This window comes from Meleagris gallopavo, chromosome 23 (assembly GCF_000146605.3).
Source record: "Meleagris gallopavo isolate NT-WF06-2002-E0010 breed Aviagen turkey brand Nicholas breeding stock chromosome 23, Turkey_5.1, whole genome shotgun sequence".
NCBI lineage: Eukaryota > Metazoa > Chordata > Aves > Galliformes > Phasianidae > Meleagris > Meleagris gallopavo.
In genome coordinates this window covers 2,216,001-2,236,684 of record NC_015033.2, presented here as the reverse complement: position 1 = coordinate 2,236,684, position 20,684 = coordinate 2,216,001, and the positions used below count along the sequence as shown (strand labels likewise).

Below are 20,684 nucleotides of genomic sequence, written 5' to 3'. Positions count from 1 at the left end.
ACACTTGTGCATCCTAAATGTGGTAATGTTGTATGCAGTGAGGTGCTTGGCTTGTGGCAGCTGGACAAGCTGCACCTTAGAAGGCTAGTTGAATTTGTAGCCTCCTGAATAAAGGAGAGGACCCTGGCTCTGTACGTGCAATGATAATGTGCCTGCAGCTGGCTGTGAGGTTTGTGTGGGGCCGGCCACAGCAACTTGTTGCTGCTAAATGGGATGTGGTCTGAGAGGCTCAGGTGAGCAGGAGCAAGCTCAGCTCTGCAGCAGGTGCAAGCAGGAGGGCTGGGGTAGGGCGAGCAGGGAGGGCTGTGCTGTGATGTCGAGCTGCAGGCTGACCTGTCGCTGCTCCACCTGTAGTCACTGCTGGACTGCCTGCCTTGTGTTGGAGGGCAGGCAGTGACTGATGAGCAGGGCTGCTAGGTTTCACCTGCACTGGTGCTCTGTATGCTGTCTGAAATAACATTCCCTTCACTGTTTGCACCTATTGGAGTGCAGAAATCCAGAGTGCTTCACACGGTATGGGTCACTGCTGATATTTGTTTCTGGCTGAAGCAGAGCTGTGCTAATAATTATAGAAATGATGCTCCCCTAAACTTCAGCCTGACTAAATCGCTGCAGAGTTGTGTTCCCTCCGTATGCCTGGGAAGCATTCTTATTCCTAATAAAGGAGCCACTCAAATACATCCAGAAACACAACGCCGCTCTGCAGCTGCACAGGGATCTTGTGGCATCTTGGTCCTTACGTTTCATTTTTATGTTCTCTTGTGTGCAGAAGGGAAATACGCAAGGGATGGGGGTTACCAAGTGGTCTGCTTAGAGCATGCACTCACTGATGAGCAGCACATGCATTTAAAAAGGATTGGAAGAAAAATGCCACTTTTAACTTGAAACAAGAATTTGGTCCTGCTTATTTTTTACAGGTTGCAGGTTAAGTTAAAATAGCACAGGTGGACAAAGATGAAAGCACCTCTAGGCTGTTACAAAACCAAATCTGTTTGTCATGTTCAAGTATGGCATTGGGCAAAGCGAGCGCTGCTGGAATAATCTGCCAAATAAGGCATTCTTTGCTTAATTGCACACACATGGGAACTCGTGGGTACGACGTGGTGGTATCAGCTCCACCAGCTCCCTGCCTCTAGTGTCAGAGCTCCTGAGGTTTGCTCAGCCTGCCTGCTCTGGGCTGCCAGTGGTGCTGGCTGTGCTGCAGAGGCCCTCTGTCCTTGCTCAGATGCCCCTGTGCTGCCAGCAGAGCCTGTTGGCAGAGGTGTGTGCTGGAAGCTGCAGCTCCACAGTGCTCTCTGAGGTTGCCCATTTCTCTGGGTTGCTGCTTGTATTGCATTCTTCAGGTGAAGAAATACTGACCAAGTTCTTGATAGCCCTGTTTTTGTTCTTGTTTTTTTTTTTTTTAAATTATTTCTGGGCTTTATTTCTTGTTCTTTCAAAACTCTTCATCAGTATGATTACCTCTTCCTCCTGCCTTCCAGCTCTCTGGGCTGTGATTTGTTTTAATTAGGGCTTTGTATTCCCAACCAGTATGGTTGAAATAGGGGTTTCCACCGACTAATTGTTCTGGCCTTGTGATCAAAGTACTGATGTTGTCTTTATTTGGAAGTAGGCACGTGAAAGAGGTGATCAGTGGAGGCTGCAAGCTCAGCATTACCCATGTAAGTGATTCCTCTATGGAGAGAGGGCTGGTTTCCTCCCATTGACTTGCTCTTGGCCTGGCTGTGCCATGATTGCTTCCATCCTGCTTTTTTGCATGAGGATGGTACTTCTAAGGACCATGTAAAACCTTAATTCTCAAGGAGAAACCTGATGCTGAAATAACACTGTGCAAAAGCTTTCCCTGTCAGACTCAAACATCTGCAGTCACTTCCTTCCCCAGAGAGCAGCAGGAAGCTCAGCCCTCTGCCTCCCCCAGGCTCTCCCTCTACAGTCAGCAGGCAGGTCTGAGCTCGTGCAGGAGATGCAAACGTTGGTGCAGGCATATTCATTCCTGCTTTGGATTGAGCAATCACCAGAGGCGTTCCCATAAGAGTTGGTTTGGCTGCAACACAGGTCTGATTTTTTTTTTTTCAGTTGGAACAGAAAATTGCTTATGCAACTTTTTATTATATCATACTCTGCTACAAACAGGTTCTAAAGTAAACTTGACTTCCCATGGCTGACCAGAGTATTTTCTGAGCGTTGTGGGTCTTCTAGAAAAATGTGCCTTCAAACAAACCCTGTGTTAAGACCGGAGCAGGCTGGACGCATGGAGTTATGCAACTCAACATTGCAGAAATTTCTGATGGTAGGAAATAACTGTAGAAAGAAGTTAGCAAGCTGTAGTTCAGTCTCTCAGCAGATGTCTGGAGAAGGCAGCAGGGCTGTGACGTGGGACAGAGCTGTGCTGGAGGCTGTCTGCTTTGCAGCACCGCTGACATCCCACGAGTGCTGGTGCTGCAGAGCAGCAGTGCCTGTGCATTCTGCACCACTAATGCTCAGCAGGCAAAGACTGGTGCTGCGGTGTGAGGCCTGGCTGTGCTGCTCAGGGCAGCGTGAGGCAGAACATCCTGCCAGGTGGGGCGCTGGGGGGGATGCAGTCACACTTCAAGCCCTCATAAGCTCATTCATGATCACTATGGTTGGACTGCAGTCATTTTTTCATCCCTCTAAAGAGCGTTGGGGTGGGGAGAGCTGCTGCTGAGGCTGGTGGCACTCCTGGTTTCCCATCTTAAACTTCTTTTTTGTTTTCTAGGTACTTTTGCATAAGTGATATGGACCTGTTGCAATAGGGAATGGGTTTTAGAAAGTAGGTTTTGAAAACCCTTAGAGAGCTGTGCAGAAGATGAGAATAATGAATGCGTTTAAATCTTCATTCTGAAGTATCCTTCTAAGCATAATTACGGAGCACCTCAGTGCGTGGAATCAGAATGATTACACCAAGAATGGCACAGGATGCTGCTCCATCGCAGGGCAGAGCAGTGCAATTAGTGCGTGGCACGTTCCTTGCTGTACTTCAGTGGTAAAAGGGAAAGCATGAAAGCGGCAGCAGTGCCGTTTCAGAGGCTTCCCTGGGTACGTGTGACCCCTGACCTGGGAGGTCTGCTCCCTGCCTGCTGGCTCTCAGAAGCCGGGCTGCCCAGCACAGAGCCCATGGGGTGTGCTGCGTTGGGGCACTGCCTTGTGCTCACATCAAGGGCAGCTCAAAGCTGGGGCTGTGCAGAGAAGTGCTGTGCAAAAAAAAAACCCACAAAAGCACTTAGGTTCTGCCTCTGAACTCTGGGATTTTGCAGCAGATATGCAGCATGAAATTCCATATGGCTGTGGCAGTGCAGTAAGAGCGGTTGGTGCTGCAGTGCCTGATCCTGAGCCATCCTCACTGCTGGCCTGGCTGCTCCCTGGCAGCTCAGCCCCTTTGCTCACCATGCCGTGGTCCTTCCCTGCGTGATGAAGGCAGGTGACCAAACAGGGGATAGGCACGTTCCTTCACTGCAGGACCTGTTGTTGGCAGCCTTCTTCCTGCTCCTTTCTCCTCTTCACCTCTGAACTGCTCTCTGCAGTGCTGCTCTCGGCCCCGACCCTCCACCCTCCCCCTTCCTTGGAACCACAGGGACGAAGCCTTTGGAGCTGACCCACCTCGCTGTGCTCTGCTGGGATCAGTGGGTGCTGGTGCTGTCCTGCTCTGCTAGAGAGGTTTCTGCCTCTTTGATATTCCGTCGCAGGCTTCCATCTCTCCCTGACCAGCCCCTGTTTACTTTTCAGAATACAACGTTGCCATGGCAACAGGTTACTTTTCAAAGGGAACATCTTGTCATTATATTTAATCCACTGCAGCTGAAGAGGACTGAAATATTAAGTTGTTGTTGCTATGGATACTGCTTTGTTACATCAGTTTCTTTTGTGTCAGATTTCATATACCGTGTTGGGTCTCCTTTTTTCCTTCCCATAGAATAAACACGGATCGCCTCGCCATTATTATTGTAATTGTGCTCCACCAATGTAATTTGGCTTGCAACTCTACGGTACGTTTCAGTTTCCATAGCAAGAATGTTTCTTTCCGTTTGCAAATCCATTCCTGGGGAGATGGAAACTGTCTGAAAGTATTTGACATGTTGTGTGCCCTTGGAGCAAGCAGCTCCCGTGGTCTGACCACCCCCTGCCCAGTGCTCACTGTTCTGCACAGCCCTTACCTACCTGGGGTTCCCTGGGGGTGGGAATGCCACCGGCAGATGCTGAGTTGGATGATGGGGGCACACAGGGCCATTTCTCCCCTGCCACGGTATTGTCACGGTTACAAGAATCACCCCATCCAAGATTTTGTTTCATCTTTGCAGTTCCTTGTAGGGTGCTAGGGCATGTGCAGTCTTGATTCTGAGATGCTGTATTATTAATATTCACTGTCATGCAAACGAAGGAACTGGGAGTTGGGGGAGAATTTGGAGTGTTGTTTCTTTTTTCCCCCTACCTATACCAAAAATTGTGAACTTTGCACAAATACATTCTGTTTTTCAACAGCCTTTGGCTTGGGTGAAGGATGGCAGCTGGCAGGAACTGCACAGACATGTCTCAAGCCTGACTTGCAGCAACTAGCATAGATGTGTATGGCTTTAGAACCTGTGCTTGGGAGTAAAGCAAGAGCATCAGCATTTGTTGTTGCCTTTCCTTTCGTGCCTTACAGGGAAGAATTCTGACACATTACAGCCGTGAAAGTGCGTATTTCATTTATAACTTGGCTGTAAATACAAACCCTGCTCTGAATTCAATAATTTCTCTGCATAACCTGAAAATGAGAGGACAGTGTCAGATCACATCTCACAGAAGTGTCCATTGGAGAAGGTTCTTTTCAGGAGCCTTCTGGCAAGTGCTGCTGGAGAGCAGATTGGTGTACCAGGAAGGCAGCATCGTGCAGACACCCGAGCATAGGGCTGAGTGTTGCAAAACCAGTTTCAATTCCTGCCTGGCAGGTCCTCCTGTCCCGTTCTCCTCGATAAGGTCCGTTCACATGCACTGCTGTAGTTTCCCCACTTGGGAATAAGATGTCAGAATGATCAGTGAGGTGAAGCTTAGTGCACACTTTCATCTCAAAATGTCGGAGTACATTGCAGGTGTTCATAAAGGCATGCAGCTATCCATGTCAGAAAACCCTCTGGTTTTAATGTGTAGCAGTGTTTGCTGCTGTGGGTGGTTAGCCTGGTGCAGGGCTGGCACTTTCTGGTCGTGGGTTTGAATTTCTGTGGTTTAAAGTAAACCATTTCTCTTCATCACTTTGCATCACCATGAACATAGCAGGGTGAATAAGAAACGCTGGTGGTGTGCTTTCCTGCTGTCTATATGGTAATAAAGGGCAGACTTCGCTGATAAAGTTCTATTCATCCTCGGTTCCCTGGTAATTCTGTACAAAACATAGGAGGAAACATGTGTTTTATTATCCTGAATGACAGAATAACTCTTGAATGTTTTTCCAGAGCTCATCTGGAAGAGGAATTATTTTTTGCAGATTCCGCTAACACAAAACTCTGCTCTTCAAACATGAATAAGCCAAATTACTCCTTAACAGATTATTTAGAAAGAAAATGTCCATAAAGGTGTTCATAAGGAAGGCATCCATCCCTGTGTGCTTGTTGATAGCTTGTGCTTTGCATGTCGTCTGCGTTCAGATTTGGCATTGCAATGGGCAGTTCATGGGTTGTAGCTGTAGCAGAGGTGAGGTGCTGGCTGGGCACTGGGGCACTGGGAGGGCTTGTAGAGGCTCTCTGATATCAGTGTTATTTCTATACTGCATGGAAACATCAGAAAGGAGGAGATGTGTGTTGCAGCATCACTGCCCGATGCTTTCCTGCTGCTGTGGTGTCACGTCGTGCTTGGGAGTTACCTCCATCTTGCCCTAACAGTTGGACTAAAAGTTCCAGTTGCTGTTTGCCATTTGCAGTGTGGCCTGTCATGTTCCTGAGTATATCTTTTTTTTTCTCTTTAAAGAATGTATTATTTTTGCTTCTTTTCCATTTGCATTGGAAATACAATGACAGAAATGCAGGCCATTATCCCAGGTTTCATTAATCATAATTCTTTCTCATTACTGGTTTTTCTTTTTATATTAGGAGGCTAAACAGTACCCAAGGTGAAATCAGAGTTGGACCCAGTCATCAGGTAAGGGATTTTGTTTGTACTTGAATAGCTGCAGGACATGCTGCTAGGCACTTACCCTGTTAGTGCACACTTACTTAGAATTGTATACACTCAAAGACAACGAGCTTCTGAGGTTAATCAGGAGTTCCTTAGAACTCCGTAGCTAACGAGATTATTCAATGTCAAATGTTGCTACTTACGTGGTTTTTTACTAGTGAAAGTGTTGTTGGATCGATTCCAGAATCAGATTGAAGGGATCTAAATGGCTACTGGAAGTCAGGAAGAAAAGACAGCAGAAAGCAGCTATCGTGGGCACATCATGGAGATAGGAGAGAATGCATTCTCAGCTAACTTCCACCAAGCAGTATGTTAGTAAATTACTGAAAAATGTTTTAGTATTGGTTTCTAATTATATTTAAAGTAGTTCTTTTAATTTTCATTTGCACAGCACATAGCTGAGTTAGGAGAATGCTGCCTGTGACATTTGAAGTTCTTCTCTGGAGTCAGTGGAGAACAAAATGAAGTTCTATTAGAAGCGAATAAAGAGAGAGCAGGTTTTTGAGAAACACATGATGAATTTACAGGGTTGGGAGACTCTAAACCTGCTGAAGATTTTCCTGAACCATGAGTGTGTTGAGATACACCTGCATACCTGATGTGTCCATCTACCAACACAGGACCCAGGCGTACCCGTTGTTAGAGCTGCCCTAGTGCAGAATTCCCTGTGCATTTGTTCTCCCTGCTGTGTGTGTGGCTGTGCTCCGTGCAGGGCTGCCTGTGGCTTTGCATCTCCTCCTTGACCTGTGCTTTTGTTTGCAGCCTGTGCATGCTCCCTTCATTTGTCTGCATGGCCAGCACAGATTGAGCAACCGTGGTGCTTCAGCACAGAGATCAGTGGGACTGTTGTGTATTTCAAGAGAGCAGTGTGGCAGCTGCCAGGGGTAGACCTCTTTCCAAACAGGCCCCGTGTGCTAGCAGCACCATGCTGCTGCCTCCTCCTTTAGGCAGGAGGTTTGCTGCTGCCCACTGCTTTGCCCTCATCATTTGGATGTAGGAGAGCCTAAATTCTTTCCAGCTGGGAGGCATGGCGATTCTGGGGGATCGCTGCAATGTTTCTTACATGCACACTCAATAGAAAGCCACATTTTATATCTTACTTGTATTTATCAGAAACTTTTTATGTGATTGTTAAAAAAAAAAGCACTGTTCAAATGTTGTATTTTTGCATCCACGTGTTTAGTATTCATTTTCAATCTTTCTTAACAACTATTGATAGGAAACGTTTGTATAACTCATGTGACATCCTCCAGGGTGCTTTGTAAGAGGAGAAGAGTTCTTGGCAATTGAATCTGTATTATTATTTTCATCACTCATAACAGGAGTGCTGTAAACGATACCTCCAAAACGACTCCGATTTCAAATTTCATGTAATATTTTGGCAGGTAGCAATCAGGCATGCTGTGAGGTGTAATTATCAAGTGCAGGTATGGATGGAAAAATATGTAGAAGGAAGGTCCACTGATACAGAATACTTCTGCTGGGCTCAGTATTTTAAACTTCCATACTTCTTTTATTCCTGTTCTGAGTGTTGCTGGGTACTGTCACCTCCAGGAGGTTCTTCAGCTGTTCCTTAGTAAGAAGTTTAATCTTCAGGATAGTAGTGGCTGGTGGTTGGATTTGGCTTCGTATGTATCCAGAAGCATCCATAACCAAACCTGAGGTCCTAGGAGTGGGTTCTGCCTTCCTTCTCCTTACATGGTGGTGCAGAGGGTAGGGTGCTGCTCCTTTTGACACACAGCATGCAGATACCTTATGCTCGTATCATGGCAGCAGGCAGGAATGCACATAAAGGCTTCAGAGTGCTGTGTTGATCTGAGTTTTGTGAAGGGGAGGAGAGGGGTGGTGGATCTCCACCCAATGTTCTGAGAAAACCTCTGGCTAGCAGCTAACCAGAGGTGTTCACAAGGAAGCCTCTCTTAGGAGCATCTCTACGTTCAGCTTGTTCCGAGGGCACAGAAGGATGAGCAAGTGTTGGTGGAAGCACCTTGGTGCTGGAAGGCAGTTGCCAGCATGCAGAACTCTCAGAAATCAGCCTCGTGCTGATATAATGCTTGTTTGTAATGCATCTCTTCCAGAAGAGAAGGTCAGTGACGTGCCCACTTGCCCAAGAAAGAAGTAAAATAAAGTACAGATTAAAGAGCAGAACATGAAAGACATCTGAACCTGTGACTTGTAATTACTGGTTATGTGTAAATGTTGCTTCTCAAATATGTTTAGTGCTGTAAGTATAGGAGGTAATTATAGGGCTTAAGCTGTTTCTGAGGAGGCTCTCAGCTATCTCATCCCATTGCAGTAGATGACTAAAGATGCTAATTGAGTCTCTGCATGCAGTGTAATGCTTAGTGGCAGAGTTCGTTTCACTGAGCTATCTCACTTTCAGAGAATTTCTTTTTCACTTTGAGTTCTTGTTAAGGACTGAGGACTTTGTTTTCAACTCCATGTCAGATGTGTGGCGTATTTTTGACTGAGGTATTAAAGTAAAACATATGGTAGCCATGTTCTTGCCTTATTTCAGGCTGGTACCTTGTAGTCTGGCAAGCAGAGTTGCAACAGCACCTTTTGGGCAAGACAAAGCTATCTTTCCCAGTGAACTGTTAAACAGCATTTGAGTTTGTATAGCAGAGGATTACATATGTGATACACATTGCTAACAACTGTAATGTCTGTATGAATTCTTTTTTTTTTCTCCCAGGCTAAGCTTCCTGATCTGCAGCCCTTTCCTTCCCCAGATGGTGACACAGTGACACAGCATGAAGAACTTGTGTGGATGCCAGGAGTCAACGACTGTGACTTACTTATGTACCTTAGGGCAGCAAGGTAATTACAGCCAAGAGATTCCCATGTCTTTAGGATGGACCTGTGGGCTGCCACATCTCTGCAACAGTTGGCTGTGGCCATTCCTTTTTGTTAGGATTTGGTTCAGTGTGGATACAAGGATGTGCTGGTTTGGTGATTGGCCAACCCAGAATCTTGCTGTTTGCTGTGGCTTTTGGATTGTAAACCCACAGCCAGCAGCATGTGCAGCATGATAGAGAAAACACATGCTATAACACAAAGGAAGTACCTGCTAATTGTGGATTAACTGTGACAGCATAGGTAGGATCCCTCAAAGGTTATTTTCTTTGAATGAGCCTTAATTTGTGTTTCAGTCTTATGCAGACCTCTGACATGCCTGCTAGATTTATCAAATAAATAAATACTAGACCTCTAATGTTAGGGGGCCTCATAATTCAGAATGTGAGTAAATGAATTATTATTCATTTGCAAGAATTTAGAGATGTCAGGAATGTGCAATTGAAGTCGGCTTCTTAACATAATACAACTAAATTAGCAACAGCAAGTTTGCTGTCTTTGAGACCATGCCCTCATGCCTATAGCTTGTATCTCTCATAATTCTGATCAGTCTGTGGTACTAGTGCAATGGAGATTCTCTAATTAATAAAACCCACTTTACATTGGAGTTATTTCCTACACTGAGGTGACATGGATCTGCATACCAAATGTTCGTGTGATGCCTCGTTTTACTTAATTGTTTCTGCAGTACGTCAAGTCCTTGAAATTTGTGATTTAAGGTGTAAATATACTGCTTGTGTATTGCATGGCATGTACATCATAGAGAAGCTGAAGAAAATTTCAATTTTTTCCCCCTCAAACTGTAAAGGAGCATGGCAGCTTTTGCAGGCATGTGTGATGGAGGATCCACAGAAGATGGTTGTGTTGCAGCCTCCCGTGATGACACTACACTTAATGCACTCAATACAGTAAGTATACAGAGCTCCTGTCAGGAAGAGCAGTCTTCCCATTTATTTCTTGAGTACTTTAAGCGAGTAATGCATGAAATATTTAGTGGCTAAAGTAGATTTGGGGATCACAATATATGAGTGTGATATTGGCTTAACGCTGAACTTTTTTCAAATGCAAGCTACGTTTCAAAGACCTTAACCTACAGCGACAAACTGTTGGGTGGTGCCTTTAAGATGAGCATGTGGATGCTCATTATGGGAAGCTACTGGAGCCAATTACACCAGCTGGAGCGGCTGCTCACCCAGCTAACCCTTGCCCTGGCTGTTGTTCATTCAGCTTCTAGCTGTAGGAGAACAAAGGTTATTTCACAGAATCATAGAACTCTCAGAGTTGGAAGGGACCTCTGAAGCCATCCAGTCCAACTGCCTTGCAGTGAACAGGGATACCACAGCCCCATCAGGTTGCCCAGGGTCTTAATCAGCCTTGCTTTGAAGGTCTTCAGGGATGGGGCATCAACCAACGTCTCTGGGCAACCTCTTCCAGTGCCTCCTCACCCTCACTGTAAGAGATTTTTTCCTTCTCTTGGGCTTGGCCAGCTGAATTCTGTCCTGTTTTCGTGATTAAGGGCTACATCTCTCATCGCGTGCACTTGTGAAAACTGTGGAGAGGATGGGATGTGCCTGGTGCTGAATGAGTTTCTACCTAAATCTGTAGAGCATTTTGAGGGTAGTGGCAGTGGAAATGTACAGAGCCCATGTACAGCTGGTAGGGCTGGGAGCAGCTTCAGTTCAGCATGTTTTTTGTGGAAGTGCCAAGGGAGGATATGATGTGTGGCTTCAGATTTGTTTTTAAAGCCATCCTTTCCTAAAAATAGTTTGAAGCATATTCTGTCTCAGTGTCCAGCACTGTGACTCATATGTCACTTTGCTCACAATGTCTGTGGCTCAAATAAATTATTTTAATTAGGTGAAAATAAAGCACCTAGTGATACCAACCAAACCCAGTGATGCTGTCCTCCTGCATAGTGGCTGATGTTGAGTACTGTTATGTCTGCCTCTGTTTGCTGGGGTTTAATTATTTACAGTTGCATCATTTTAGCTGTTAATTTATGAGATTCTTAAAAGCTTGCAGACAGGTGTGATGCCCATCAGGAATTGAGCGATGATCATTGCAACAGAGACCAAATAATCTGTTTGCTTAGAGAAAGGGTATTGTAAGCATGTTGGTCTTTGCTTTTATTAAAGTGACTGGAGCTGAATATATCAAATTAATCACTGCTGTTAAATATTCTTTACTGCTTCTTTCAGTAAAGCATCTCAGTACATGAGACTTGTATTCAGAACATCAAAACAAGGTTAGTCTGTGCAAGCTGTATGCCAGCTTCCAAGTGCTCAGCTCCATGATGAGGATGTCAGGTCTGTGATTAGGTGTACACAACTCAATATCCACACTTGTTAAAATGCTGTATTCTTAATGTGTCATTGCTTGTGTAAGATTGGCTTACTAAAAACACTTGCTTTGTTTAGATTTTATTTCTTTGCACTTAATTGCATGCATTTCATGGAGTGCATCAGTTTGGGTTTTTGCAACAGATGAGGGTGGAAGAGAATATCTAAAATATACTTCTGTAGTGTTCATAAAAGGCAACGGCACTTTAATTCTTATTCTGCAAAATTATTTAAATACAATCAATACACTGATGTGTAACCAGCTGAAATCTAAGATGAATTTTTGTACCCCAATTAAATGCTTTTTTGTTCTCACTTCTAGATCTGCAGAGTCGAGTCTTATTTCTTCCGAGTGCACTTCAGAACTGAGACAAATACGTAAATCTCAGTCCTTTGCTCCTTTACTTGAGACAGCCAGCGTGTTAGAGATTGCCATGCTGCTTGAGAGGAATTGCTGTTAAGTCTGTGTTCTGCCTCCTCTTCGGTTTCTCATCTGCTTTACATTTTGTTTCCTTCCTTCCCCTTGGGATGGGTGCCATCTGGTTCTGGTGGCTTACTGCTCCCAAGCATTCTGAGTTGTTCCCTAACATCCTTCTTAGAGACTCAAATCTCTGTTAAGGCCAATAATCATCAAAGAGCTTTCGGAATTGGAATTTCTTTCCCCTTGTCATCTATAATAAAAGACTACTGCAGAAAATTCATTTAACTTCACTGCTTCACTATCGAGTTTAATTAGCCCCCTTAATCCCTTGGGAGCTGTGGAGCTGTAGTTGCACTTGTAGACTTCTTCATCTGAGTCTTCCATTCATCCTGATAGATTTTATTTCTGTTCTTCTGATCCTTTTCTCTCTGTATTTCTGGTGCACATCTATTTTAGAAAACCTGTGCTGATTCATCTTAGGAATGGGGGAGTTTCACACTTCTGAAGTAAAAGCATTACACAGACTGGCAGTGTAACTCATTTAAGGAGCTAGATTGTCTTTTGGCAGAATTCTTTTGACTCTATTATGGCTTCCCTCACACATCACATCTTCATGTATAGCAGTAAGGCTTACGCTGTAGTGGTTTTCTAGTCACCTCATGTTAAGCTGAACAGCAAAGTCCTTAGGCTTGTGTGATGTTTGATTTAATCTTGCTTCTGGTCTGTGCACGAGTGGTGTTAATACATTCCCTTCCTCACATTAAATTCTTCTGGAGAAGTGCTTTCCTATGGGTGATAGTCTTGTAGGGAGAATATTTATGGAAGTCAGCGATTGCTCAGAGTCCACTCTTTTGCCAACAGAATGGTTTAGGTGGGCAGTTTGTTGTTCTGACAAAATGGTACCTTTTCTGTCTTTCTGTTCTCTTTAAAACAAATATCAGGTGTATCTGATAAATAACTTCTGAGAAAATTACCCTGCACTAAGTTGTGTTTTTGTTTAGAAATTATGGTGTGTAACCCAGCAGATTAATGGAAACAAATTGATACGGTATGATTTCTTATTATGGAAATCCAATAAACTTCAGAGCAGCACTTCATATAAATCAATCTTGACAAGCTACTTTGGTAGTGTTTTATTCCTGTAATAACAGCTGCAGTAGCCCCTGGAATGATTTATCATTAATTATAGCAGATAGAAATGAAGATCACGGAAGGCACAGTGCAATGTATATGTGCATATATCAGCTCGTTGAGGTGATGATTCTTAATGTTCCAGGTAGGCTCCAACTCCTGCTCCGTGGTTTGGCTGTTGGGATTTTGTAGCCCTTGGGGAGGAGGTTTTCCTTTGGGGTTTCTTGCCCTCCTGGTGGGTGCTGGTGGACACACCAGGTGGAGGACTTGGATTTCCTTGTATCAAGAGTGTGGGCTTTTTTATTGCACAGCCATAGACCAGTCAGCTGAATGTGGACTTTATAATGTGTATGTTTATCTTTTATTTATGCTCATAAATTTTTTTGATCTACTAAACCCTAATATGTTAGTCACCTAAAGTGCATGTTCTGTAAGCTTCTTGTTTTCCAGTTTCAGAGTTGAACTAATAATGCATGCAACCATTTTTATTGGTGAAATGTTAGATGGTGGAAACTTTTTTTTAATAACTTCTCAGTTCCCCTTACCTTGAGATCTGCAGAACCACCTTGCTTTGAGCCAGAACCCTCCTAAATAAGTGAAATGGAAATGGTAATTTGAGTTTTTCTCAAGCCTTGCTTTGAGTCACTGTGGGCAACATATTGTGTTGTCAGAGCCAGCATGGTTAGTGTGAAAGTTTTGTAATTAATACCCTTTAGTAATGCAGTTTGTCTCCTTTAGTCCTTCTGGACTCGGAATGTGGATAGGCATCACCCATCATAGCATCACAGCACCATCAGAAAGCCCCCAGGAACCCCACCTGCATGAGATATCTGTGGGGATCATTGATGAAAATCATGCAGGATGGCCAGGACTTAATGAGCCAATTGCTTTTTGTTTGCTTTGTCAGTTCCACACTAACTGAAATGAGGAACTCCTTAGCAATCATCCCCTTTCCAAGTCAGGCCAGTTTAATTAACTGTCTTATTTTGCTCAATGTTCTGTTTGCAAGTGCATGGCCCACCCTAACGGTGTGTTTGTTGTGGCAAAGCATCTGGTGCTGCTTGGTTCTCCACTGTACAAGGAAGAAAACGTTGTGGAGTTGGCTTCTTAAATGGCCAGCTGTGATGCCAGCAAGTTTTACTTGTGGATCCATGTCTCCGAACACACGCATGTAGCCTGGCCCACCTGTCATGCAGAGTTCCAGATCATAATTCATTCTCAGGGTTCTGCCTTCACTGCTGCTGTGACTGGGGGCACACATCACATGCTCCGTGGCTTTGGGCATCTCAGCCTGGCTTGTCTCCTGATGCTATGGGTCCTCTGTCCCTGTGCTGTACTCCTGTGGTGGGGAAATGAGTGGCATTAGTGCAGGAAGTAGTGAGGGAATCAGTTCTATGGACTCTAGAAAAACAACTGGGGCTTATGCAGGCTGTCCCTAGGAGTGAGTCAGAGTTTGTGTCATTTCTCAGTGCATGTTATTTTTGCTGGGAAAATCAAAGATCCAGCAGCTCTGTGATCATAGGGTAGGAAGGTACCAGCACCTGGGTTTGTGTCCTGCTGCGTGGAAGGAAGATGAAGCAATCATCAGCTGGTGCTGTGCACATCTCTTTGTTAATAATGTTGTTCTGGCTTCTCGTAACACTGTGTTACATGGGAGCACGTCATTATGAGTGACAAATATGACAGTGTAATATCAGTGGTAGGAAATACAGTTCGAAGCAAGATGTCACCCAGACAAATTACTCCCTGCTTCAACTTGCCCTTGGACAAGATTTTCTTGTTCATTAACTACAGACAAGGTTGAAAGCATTAAAAATTACTTAAATATATGTTAGCATTTCTTCTTATTATTAGTTTTTCTTTTGGATGAGTCCGTGTTCCCAGCTGCTGGGCTGATGCTGTGCAGTGCCTGGTGTGTGAGTTATGCTCTTCCTTAGCCTTGCACTTAGGGAGAAAGTCCATGTAAGATCCCAGAGCTGGGATGGCACCGTGGCCAAGCAGGGTCCCCGGGCTGCAGGTGGGAGGTTGGGTACCTGGGGGCTCCAGGCTTCTGTTGTCCTTGGGCACCAGAGGGAGCCCCCACAGAGTTCTTTATCCAGGTCTGGCTGCTCAAGCCACAAAGCAGTCATTCTTTCCTCTTCCCTTGTTGCCTTTTTTGTTTCTCTCCTCTTTATTTCCTACCTTGTTACGCTGGCTGTGGCTGCACAGAGCTGCGCATCCTGACCACTGTCTGCTTCAGGGAGAGAAGCGAATCCCTCCTTAATAATCACAACATTCTGAAGCCTGCGTAGATGGCTGGTGCTTAAGTCAGGCTGTTATGTAAATATTTCCATGCAGTACCAGACAAATACTGTTCCCTTTTGCAATTCTGCTGCCGTATCCTGCTTGACAGCAGTGAAAAATGTCTTTCGACTCAACTGTATGACTCGAGGCTGAAAATGCTCTTGCAGCATTGGTAGCATTTACCTCGTGTGTGCAGGTCAGGCTTTGTGTCTGTGCCCAATGAGTGATGATTTGTGCATGGCTGCTGAGGATCCCTGACTTCTCGTGCTGCCCTGGAAAGGGGGGACAGGTCTGCATCCCCACAGATGTGTTCTGCCTGAACAATCCCTTCTGCTTTATTGGCTGTTCTGGGTTTATTTGAAAGCAGCTCAGCAATACAGTATTACTGTATGGTAGCAATTTTTCCTTGGAGAAGAGGCCTCTGGAATCTAACGGTATACTTAATGGACTGCAATTATTTAATATTGTAGCATGAATGCAGCCTAACTCAGATGGGCTTTTCAACGGGGATCATAATGACTGTAATTGCAATGGGATGCCTTGCCGAAGGAGAAGCTGCCAGATGCAATGCCATTCTGATCTAAAAAGGTCACAGTAAAAGGGACATTTAAATTAAGTTATAAATTACAATTGAAGAACAATATTTTGATGAGTGAGACCAGAGATGTCAGAGCTGCAAGATGTAATTCATGGGTTCATTACTGAACAGAGGTGCCTGACAGCTGAGCCATGCCAAGAGGAGAATTTATTTGCAACATCACACAGACAGAAAATGGCAGCTGAGCTGAGAGGCGGCGGTGGAAACTTGAAGCCTTGTGGTAATGTGCAGCTCTGATGCTAATAAGGCTTCCCTGTGATCCAGAGTTGTTTAATGGCTGTTGGAATATAAATGGGCTTTCAGAATATGTGCATTTTCAGAATGCCTTTAATCTAAAATCTGGCCCAGCGATGCAGAAATGGCTTTATTTTCTGTTTTAAGGTGTGAGTACGTTTGTGTTGATTCCTTTTGTTGCAGTTGTGTACATACATCACAGCACAGCGGTTCGAAATTCAGATGGCAGATTTTTAACACCGAAAACAGTAATTCTCTTGGTGACAGGATGGTAATCTCGTGTTTATAGCAATACTTGACAAGTTCAACCAGAAGTTAATTAAACCATAGGCAGTCATCATTAGCTGTTATTTATATGTTCAAGTTGCTTGCCAATAAAGCGCTCATATATATGAAATGACCAAAGGCAATCAGCAGAGAAGGATCCGTCAGCGAGGCTGAAGGAAGCAGATTTAACTCTGGCTCTTGCCCAGAAATGTACGTCTCCTTTTGCTGCATTGTCCTGGTGCTTCCTAAAGCATTTTTCCCCTCTGTAAAAGTCACATTTTCAGGGAGGTGCTGCTGGCAGAGCAAAGATCCCCTCCTGGATACGCAGAGGCTTTGGCATCGCTGTGTGTTTTTTGAGGGGGAGGGAACAGAAGCACTGTTATCAAAACACTGCTGAATTTCCGAGGTGAAAAATCTCTTAGGTGGTGGCGTGTGCTGGGAAAAAAAACATTTGCAAGGTGAGCTGGCAAAGCAAACAGTCCTCCTGATGTTGGGATGGATGTGCTCCCAGTGCTGGAGTGAAGATGAGGAGAAAAATCAGTGCATGCTTTATAGAAAAGACTTTATTTTTGTGTCTTCAGGTAGGTAGTGCATACCACAGGAGGCTTGAAAAAAGAAAGGTTATAAAAGCTGTTTAAAATAGTGTTGTTTGAATATTTGTGCTGTGTGTTGGCATTGCCTTGGCTGCCTGCTCTTATCACTGGGGCTTATGCAGGGGTACATCCCTGCTCCAATTGCATGGAGCCAGTGTTGTGTACATACATACAGGCTGTGTGTTGGGATGCTCTGTTGTACACTGGGAAATGTCACCTGTGGCAGTGGGTTTGGAGGAAGTGGGCTCCATGAAGCACTCTCAGGCAGTGGCTGGCAATGGGATGTGCTGCTGGTGGCCTGGTGTGCCATGAAATGACTTCTGGCAGCTGGTCCTTCTGTGATGCTGCATACGGTTGCATCTGCTGCATGGAGTACAAGTTGTACAGGTGCCAAATCAAATGCTCAAGTAAGTAGGAAATGATTCTGATCTAGTTTTCTTCCTTGTTCCCATGATGTTACCTGGCACCAGTATCAGTGCAGTATTGGTCTCGGCTCCAAATGTGAGCCTGATTTCAGCTGGTGGTAAGGGAAGAAAGTTCAGGCGACCAAGTGCAGCTTGTTTGTTCTAAACCCACATTCCATATCGCTGTCAGAGGTCTTTGCCAGCAGTGACCTTTCATTCTTAGAAGCACGTAACTTTCTTTAGAAGAGTCCCTCAAGTATAAGCAAATTCTGAACGCCTCGGTGACTTGCTGGAGGTGAGAACACCTTATCAGTTCAAGAGCTGTTCCTACTGTTACTAGAAGATCTGAGCCAGTCTGTGCAGAGTACAGCCCACTGTGTGCTAATTGATTCTTTGCTGATGAGGCTTCCATCCCCCCCGCAGGAGCTGTGCATGCAGGAGGATGCTTCTGATTTTGCAGCTGACTGCTGTCTTGTGTGGCTTTGAGCCTCTTTCAGGTGTTCAGGAGGGATTGTTTATTGAGTTGTTTTCTGGAAACTCAGCTTGCAGGTGTTACAGAGGAGCACAAAATTACTCGGAACTGAAATTTCACAGCGAATAGAATAAATTAGCTGTTATTTCCAATATAACATTGAGACTTCACAAGGAAAAGTAATTCCTAGTGTGCTTTGTACTGCAGGTGGATTGGCTCTGCAGAATGGCACAGTCTGTTCTGTGGCATCCGTGGGCAGAACGCTGAGATGCTGATGAAGTAACAGGGACAATCGTGTTGTGGCCCACAATGCCACCGCTTTGCAAAGTGCCCCATTGCAACAGACTGCAGTGCCTGGTGTGAGATGGGCACTGCAGCCTGGGAAATTTCCTGCCCACTTATGGCTTTTTTTTTTTTTGCAATAAGTTCACTTTCTCAATAAAAAAGGGTGTTAACAGTTGTACCAGCTAATAAAAGCCTGCAGCGGTGTGAGCGGACGAGGCAGGGTGCAGAAGTGGGCACTGCACAGATGTGCTTTGTTCCCACAGCTGCAGAGCCCTGCTCAGCTGCTGAGTCTTCTGCTCTGTGGCTCAGAACTGGGGGGTTCTGCTTAAGGAAGCATTTTGCATACGTCCATCATGCCCATATTTTGCTGTGTATGTCCTCTCAGTGAACTAAGTTGCCATTTGGCTTCATTCCTTCTGCAACTTTTGTATAGTGACCTTCAGAGTCAATGCACAAACCTTTCTCAGACATTATTTACTGTGACAACTGTTCAAAACTGGTTTTCAGTGGAAATTAATTGTTATTATTAGTCTCAATAAAATCAAAACCTTGTAGGGTGAGTGATTTGCTTTTCCCCTCCTATCTATCCTGATTCACAATTCTTTCCTTTTCTTGATAGGAATCACCTAGACTTGATGGTAATTAGTTGGCATAATTTACTTATTGCAGCTTTCAGGAGTCCCTGAACCACACCACTGCATTCAGTATGAAGACTTGGTATGGAAAAGTTGTTGTGCCCCACGAGCTTATGGTGTGAGCTGAAACAAAGGGAAATAGGAGATCACACCGGTGTGCTTGGAGGTGGCCCTGGGTGGAAGGGCTCCAAGTGCTGTCAGATGTTCATAATCACTATTTCTGAATTGGCTGAGGTACGGGGAGCTGAAGTGAGCAGTAAGAAAGCAATCTCATGCTATTTCTATTCGAAGCAGAATTCAGGTCTAAGATTTGAGCCTTTTGACATGAGAAAAGTGAGGTTTTTTTTCTGCTCCTGCAATCAGGTTTTGGTGTAGCTGCATCAATAGTGACAAAGTAGTTAATAGCTCCCCACTGTTCAGTAGTTTTATCTCCATCCCTGTTCAGTTCTCCAGTCTTGGGAAAAGTTCAGGAGCTGTACTTGTTGAAATGTTTCCTGAGGGCAGTGGGCTGCAGGAATAGCAGCATGGATGCTTTTGAAGAGTGGGATGCAAAGGGCTTGGAATAAGTTCTGGACAAGAGTAATAGCAGGAGGTAATCAGTGTATGGAGTCATATTTTGGTTGCCCATATTGCGAATGCATTTTTCAGGGTCTATAAAAGTCTGAGGGTCAATAACCTTGGTTAGAAAAACTAGCTTGTCTTTATAGGGAAGTTTGCATGCAAATCATTCTTCCGGGTGGGGGGAGATAACTCAGTTTCTGTCATCCCAGCAATGTGTCTTTTTCTTTTAGATCACTTTCAGAAGATGTAGAGCAGGCTCCTGACTTGTCCTCTGGGTTTCTTAAATCCCACTGTACTTGGAGGATAGGACAGGCAATAAATCAGGAGCCTGCTATGTGTTTTCTATCACAAGTTCAGAGCTGGAGATTCTCATGGTTCACTGCTGAATGTTTTTTTCCCCCAGTGTGGTTGTTTTTTCTACTTCACCCTGATTTAAATGCCTGCTGTCTGCTTCAGACAGCTTTTGATCAAATAGATATCTACTTTATGGTAGAAAATAAGGTACGCTGTAGGCTGTGACCATCTGAAATGGTAATGTCAACTTAGACATCCCTAGTTGCCTTTATGTACTCCTGTACTCATCTGTAGCGATCGTTTCTTTTCCATATATGTCTTTTAACCACACATTGGTCTTTGCAATGCAATACAAATCTGTCAGAAGATCTTTCTGGATGGTAAACTTGACATTGCGTGGCTTCTAATCCCTCCTGTGTGTTGGTCCTTCCAGTTGGCTGCACTGATCTAAACAAAATGTTGCTGCATAAAAGGCAGCTCCTTTTGGGAAGGAACGTGATGGAGCTGTTTAAGATTTCCTTGGAGTTTCTGATGTAAAAGATACATTTTTAAAAGTCAACCACAGATCTTCAGCAGCCTCAAATGTCATCTGGGAGAAATCCAGGAAGGGAGAGGAAAACATACTTGTTTTAATGCTCTCTCTTCTACTAATAAAATGCTAATTACCTTCAGGTTGTTTAAATTTCAGTTCATATATCAACAGTAGAAATAATGAGGTGTAGAACATCTCATGTGGCCCCTTTGAGTGTTTTTCTCCTATATCAGATCACTGCTAATGCCACTGAACGTTCTGTTTGTCTTTATTTTTTAGCTACATGAAAGTAACTACGATGCTGGAAAAGCCCTGCAGCGCTTGGTGAAGAAGCCTGTGCCCAAACTGATTGAGAAGTGTTGGACTGAAGATGAAGTGGTAGGGAAATGAATTATATTCCCCTCAGCCTTATAGTTCGTGTTTCCTTCTCTTTAATTTTTTTTAAAGTTATTTTTATGGGAAATAAGGCAAATAATTTGTCACGCAGGATAGTTTTGCACGAATCTGAGTTAGGGGAGGAGGAGAGTTAGTAGGAGGGGAGAAGGTTGAGCGACTTGTGAGGACTCTGTAGGGTAGGAGAACAGCTGGAAAACCTCTGGGCTCTCAGTTTAACT

General features: G+C 44.4%; 1 protein-coding gene across 3 annotated transcripts in view; it reads left to right on the top strand.

Moving 5' to 3' along the window:
* LOC104914165 (arginine-glutamic acid dipeptide repeats protein-like) overlaps positions 1–20,684 on the top strand; it is a 45,949-nt gene that overhangs the window by 8,978 nt on the left and 16,287 nt on the right. For 2 of the 3 annotated variants that reach the window (XM_019622472.2, XM_019622474.2), the window contains exons 4-7: positions 6,081–6,129; positions 8,861–8,985; positions 9,830–9,929; positions 20,350–20,448. In XM_019622472.2, the coding sequence (XP_019478017.1) occupies positions 6,081–6,129; positions 8,861–8,985; positions 9,830–9,929; positions 20,350–20,448 (373 nt within the window). Of the gene's footprint in view, positions 1–6,080; positions 6,130–8,860; positions 8,986–9,829; positions 9,930–11,682; positions 12,883–20,349; positions 20,449–20,684 lie in introns of those variants that run through there. The other variant, XM_019622476.2, reaches the window with a different exon arrangement.